This window comes from Solanum tuberosum, unplaced genomic scaffold (genome assembly GCF_000226075.1).
Source record: "Solanum tuberosum cultivar DM 1-3 516 R44 unplaced genomic scaffold, SolTub_3.0 scf00762, whole genome shotgun sequence".
NCBI classification, from domain to species: Eukaryota; Viridiplantae; Streptophyta; class Magnoliopsida; order Solanales; family Solanaceae; genus Solanum; species Solanum tuberosum.
The window spans coordinates 46951-53329 of record NW_006239675.1 but is presented as its reverse complement, the minus strand read 5'-3'; the positions used below and the strand labels follow the sequence as shown (position 1 = coordinate 53329).

The 6379-nt window shown below is 34.8% G+C and overlaps 1 protein-coding gene across 1 annotated transcript; it reads left to right on the top strand.

Annotated features, from left to right (window-relative positions):
- Positions 1-241: 241 nt before the first annotated feature.
- LOC102587493 (zeatin O-glucosyltransferase-like) lies at positions 242-1910 on the top strand. Its single transcript, XM_006367308.1, has 2 exons — positions 242-248; positions 439-1910. The coding sequence occupies exons 1-2, from the start codon at positions 242-244 to the stop codon at positions 1908-1910; spliced, it is 1479 nt and encodes a 492-aa protein (XP_006367370.1).
- The last annotated feature ends 4469 nt before the right edge of the window (positions 1911-6379 follow it).

Here is a 6379-nt window from a genome sequence, read left to right as displayed (position 1 = left end):
GCAAACTACTGTAATAGACCTTCATGTGAAAAAATTAAATTAATACCATGTAAGCTATTAATTTACTTATCAGATAAATTATAAATTACAAGCCAAGTTAATATATACATTGTCAATTTTAAGAACTTCGTTGAATTTTTTTATTTACTTTATAAAAAAAATTAAATTCGCCTTGAGGTGACAAGGAATTTGATAGTCCCCTATCAAGTATATTAATTATCAAAAGGTGGATTTATGAAGAATGGGATGTATAACCTAACCTCCAAACATGGAAGAGAGTTGAACAAAGAACTTTATTGAATTATTAGAGGGAACATGTATCACACATAGAAAAAGACCTTACCCCCACCCCAACCCCACCCCAACCCCCAAAAAAAAGAAAATTAAACCACGAATATCCAAATGTTCCATTTATCATCCTATAAATATGAACCTTAGCTTTTCCTAGTCCAAAACAAACTCAATACCAACTTCTCCAATGGCCCCAACTTGCAACCAAAACCAAATGCATAGCCAAAAATGGTAACCAATTTCCACAAGAAGTAGTAGTTGTTGTGGTTCCATTTCCAGCACAAGGCCACTTAAACCAACTTCTTCATTTTTCTCGTCTAATTTCATCCTACAATATACCAGTTCATTATATTACCACCACAACTCATACTCGTCAGGTCAATTTTCGAGCTCATGGTTTTAAATCAACAAACAATATTCATTTTCACGAATTTCCAACCCCTATTTTCAACTCTCCTACACCTAATAACAACCCTAATCCATCAATCAAATTCCCTTCACATCTTCAACCTTCCTCTCAAATTTCCACCAACCTAATTTACCCTGTTGCAAAGATTTTACATTCTCTCTCACATAAAACGCAAAGAATTGTTATCATCAACGATTCCTTAATGGGGTCTGTTGTTCAAGATTATCGTGATATTCCAAATGCAGAAGCCTACACTTTCCATAGTGTTTCGGCTTTCACAATATTTTTGTACGTGTGGGAAACTATGGGGAGGTCTTCTTCTATTGACGTTGATATGATAAAAGACCTCCCATCAAATGATGGTTGCTTCACCCCTGAATTTACTAAATTTGTTCGATCCGAACATGAGTATAGTAAGTTTAATTCGGGGAAGATTTATAACACGTCAAGAGTCATAGAAGGTCCTTTTCTTGATTTACTATCTAAAGAACAAATCAATAAAGGCAAAAAACAGTGGGCTTTAGGCCCATTTAACCCTATTACAATCTCAGGGCCCACCCAACAAAGACATTATTCATTAATTTGGCTAGACAAACAAGTACCTAAGTCAGTAATTTTTGTGTCATTTGGAACCACAACTTCATTTTCTTATGAACAAATCAAGGAAATTGCAATAGGGTTGGAACAAAGTCAGCAAAAATTCATTTGGGTATTGAGAGACGCGGATAAAGAGAATGTTTTCTTAGATGATTTTACTAAAAAGATCGAACTGCCAAAAGGGTTTGAGGAGAGAGTGAAAGAAAGAGGGATAGTGGTAAGAGATTGGGCCCCACAACTAGAAATCTTGGCCCATAATTCGACTGGTGGATTTTTGAGTCACTGTGGTTGGAATTCATGCATGGAGAGTATGTCAATGGGAGTTCCTTTAGCCACATGGCCAATGCATTCGGATCAACCTAGGAACACGGTGTTGATAACGAAAATACTAGAAGTCGGGTTGGTTGTTAAGGATTGGGCTCAACGAAACGAGTTGGTAACGTTCGATAGAATTGAAAAGGTTGTGAGGATTTTAATGGCATCAAAAGAAGGAGAAGAAATGAGGAAAAGAGCAAAAGATTTGAGTTTGGGTGTGAAGAATGCTGTGGAAGAAAATGGTGTCACAAAAAATGAATTTGATGCTTTTATTGCTCATATTACTAAAGCAATTTGATATCGTCCGACATATTTTTATGATCAGTAATGTATGCAGTATTTTTTATAAGTCCATATTTGATAAAGTAATTAATAAATGAATATGTTACTATAATGCCATGCAATGTAATTCTTAAATTTATATCAAATATTTCTATTTTGCTTATTACTTTTAAATATATACGCATGTATACAGTATAATACTATCGTTTCAATCTTGTTTGTCTTAATTTGATTAGGCATGAAGTATAAGAAAATAAAGAATGTCTTTTAATATTGTGATATTAAATGTATAATGTATTAAAATATTTTATAATTTTGTGATCTTAATTAAATATGCTACATGGAATGTTTAGATTAAAAAGTTATCAAATAATTGAAAAAGAGACGATCAGACTAAAAAAATAAGACAAATAAACTGAAACGGTAAAATATTTCGACGAAGCAATGTCTCATGATATGTCACGGGATTCAATACACCATAAGCATATTTGCATGTGACGAGATCCAAACTAAACGGATCATTTGTCAGTGGGTTAACTCTAATTTGTTGTTAATAATGTAATTAATTAAGCCCAACAATATTTTAAACTTTTTATTGGATAAATAATGAGAATTTGTTTTTTGCTTTCATTGATTTAAAATTTTAGGTCCTTAAAATAATTTTGAATAAGCAATTTTAAAATATAATAATGCTAACTTTAGAACTTTATGTCACGACCCAAAAATGGACATGATGGCACTCGTCTTATCCCACCAAGACAAGTCAGCCTAACACTCACCCATTACAATAAAATGCGGAAATTTCATAATTAACTCAAAAATACCCCCAAAATCTGGTTGTCACGTGTACAAACCTCTAAAGCGTTACAATAGATTTGATAGAAAATGTAAGTCTCAAATGATGGTATCTCTAAAATAGAACAATATCATAAATAGGAGTAAGAAGGTCCATTGAGATGAGAAACAGCTATCTCACAAATCTCCAAGAAGCCTCGAAAAATAAGAGAATGGAAAGTATCATGAAATCCAGGCTCGTAACCTACAAAAAATTGTAGAAGCAAGGGGTGAGTACCAAACCACACGGTACTCAGCAAGTACACCTCTAAACACAAGCTAAGGGAATAGAATACGGGTACTCCTTACACCCCAACCAAACCTCCACAACTACAACCTGCATAAAACTAGCCTAACCTAACAGTTCACAGTTTACATAGCACCCAGCTCAACAACAATCACTTTAACAAATTACATATCCTCAACAACAAACTCAATATTCATCAATCACAACTTTCACAGAAAGGCACTCACAAATATCAACAAAACACAAGATCAAGTTCATCAAATAAAGGTAATCAAACATCAAGTACTTTCTAACCACCAATAAAACACATAATCATCAAAAATGAAGGATGTCATGGGATGCAATTCATTATGACACCATGAAATGATATGCCTCAGAATACCAATTACTCTCTCAACCGTATATACATGATACTCCTCGAAAATACATCGAGAGTTCATGACCCATGGGGGACTCGCAAGGTCCATATACCGACACGGACGATCTCCACGTGTCTGTGCGGACGATCTCAACGCACTATCATAAATCAAACAAATTTCGCACGGATGATCTCCACGTGCCCAAATTATAATTTTAACATCTCACCATCCTCAACACGGACGATCTCCATGTGCTCAACTTATACTCAATTTCATGTCAATGCATGTGTACAATATGATTTCAATAAAAGGGATGATGCATCTCAATCAAATATCAATATGATATGTAATCACCTCAACTATCACCAGTATACGGGTTCAATAAAGAACACAATCACACATAATAATCAAGTCAATAATATATCAGCTAATGCCCATATGCTTTGGCATTCTCGGATTACAATCCGCATTCTATAGTAATAAACTTTCCCTCTATAACACTGGTACTCGTACCAATGCTCGTCACAAACAATTCTCAACACATCACACACAAACAATTAATCACATTTTGCCTTTTATTACCCTTTTTTCATCATTAGAAATAATCAATGTGGACGAGTTAACCCATCACCCAGTCTCATTACCCCCAAACACATATTACAAGGAAATACACGAATTCCATACACTTAACAAGGGTTTAGAAATCCACTTGCCTCAAATCATCGAACAATCACTCCGACTCTTGAGCCTTCCCTTTTCGTTAGGCTTCCAAATCAATGCAATTTATTTAAATAATTAATCACAATAAGTTTTCAAAACTAACAACAATCATATTACTATAGGTCTAGCCTAGACCCAAAAACTTATACAAACCTAAAATCAAATTCCTAAATTTTGATGCCAATTATCATGTCAATCCTCATACTTCCAAAAGCTTGTGAATATCTTGTTTCACAGTTAAGCGTATAAAGCTTTTGTCAAGGAGATCAGTAGAAGATAATTCATCTCTTCTTCACTATGTGCAATTACAACAATAACTCCTTGGGAATATACATATACTAATATAGAAGCAGAAATTATTTCCGTACTGCAACAAAAGCAAATTAACAACCTAACCTACTTGTTAATATCCTACAACTATATTCCATCACCCACTTTTACCCTTTTTCCTCTTCAAAAGCCAACATTAAGTAATACTAACAACTATGCTTACACATTAATTAAAAAGAGATACTTATCACTGCCAATTATTTCCCATTCAAATCATTTTCTCCCTAAATCCAAAAAAAGACCACAATAGGCTTACTGCATTCAATTTGCAAATTACTTTCTTCTCCACCAACGACTAAAATACCATACGATGCAAACATATTCCTAGAGAGAATAATTGTACTAATTAAGAAATTGTGAATAGCTATTACCTGAAGCAATTTGTTCCTCTCATTAACGCCGCATAGGGTTTCCCCCTATTCTCGTTTTTTTTTTCTCGGTTGCGTGAACTGCTGCTGTTCACAACAGCCAGCAACATTTACCCTTTTAGTATTTATTTATCTATTTTCCTTTTTTATTATTATTAGCAACAAAATAATCTTTTATTAAATCTGAAAAATCATGTCACTCATTCTTATAAGTCATAAATTATTTATAAAAGCTACTAAAAAAGGGCTAATATAAAAATAATGATTAAAATTCATAAAACGACTAAGAGGGTCGTTACATTATCCACCACTAAAAAATCATGTTCATCCTCGAACATAAAGACGGAGAAGGAAGAATAACCGACATTATCAAGAGCCTGAGAAATGATCTTCTAGACTCGGTGTTCATCTCTCCTAGTGAGCTCCTCCTTAAGATCATTCCATCAAGATCAACTACTAATTACTGAACTTTCGAATCAATTTTGACAAATTTACAAATCACGAGTGATTGCCAACCCACAAACTAATTCATGAACCAAATCTAAACTGAAACTCTCTCGACCATAACACACTCCCCACAATGAAACTTTTCTCCCATAACCAAAATAACATTCTGAATCGATACCGGCTACAACCAAAAGTGAATTAGACTTAACCACCACACACTCATAAGGCACAAATCATCACAGATCTTATCAAGATTCCCTTTCCACAACACAGTCTTTTTATGAGCTTAAGTTATAAAAATCTGATCTTTAGACATCGGATACTCACCAAGGGAGAATCAAACTTATCTAACCCAACGAAGGAAATGATTAAGTAAACATCCAACAAACGATACACTCCAAAATGCAGAATCTCTAACAACACTTTTAGAAAATTGTAACTCTTCATATATAGTAACTCTTGTATAAGTTCTCATAAGCAAGGTTGTGCGTGTAGAATCACTAATATACTTCAACTATCCAAAACAACACCAAATCTATCATAACTGAAATGACCAACTCTGCCCAATGATGCCACCCTACCAAGAGGACAATTACAGGATCGGTACACCCGATCCACCACTAGGAATTCACCCATAGATGTGGAAACACGTGTAGCATAAGCAGTGAATCATACTCCAAATAATGTCTAGTACGAAGAATGTGGTCACATAAGAATATACGGAAGCAAGGTCAAATAACACAAGATACTCCTTCCATTGTGCCCATATAAATTCCATTCATCTGACTCCATCGCTCGATTTTTAGCCAACCAGATCCCCATTACAATATTACAAATACTCGATGTCACGCCCCAAGCCTACACCCTGGGCGGGACCGGCACTCGGAGACCATTGCTAGCCCCAAGCGAACCCTTGGCCTGGCTTTCTTAACTTAGCGGAACTTAACTCAACAACACAACTCAATGCAATGAAAGGTTATAAAACAACCAACTAATGCATAACGTGCCAAAAGGCAGCTCGAGTCTCAAAATAGAATATTTACATATATACATAGATAAGAGACTCAAAACTAACTGACTGACTGACTGGTTGTCCATGAAGCCTCTACAATACTGAGATGGATGTTGGGACAAACCCCGCAACATCCTAATAAAACAAAACTAGGAACACAAAATATCC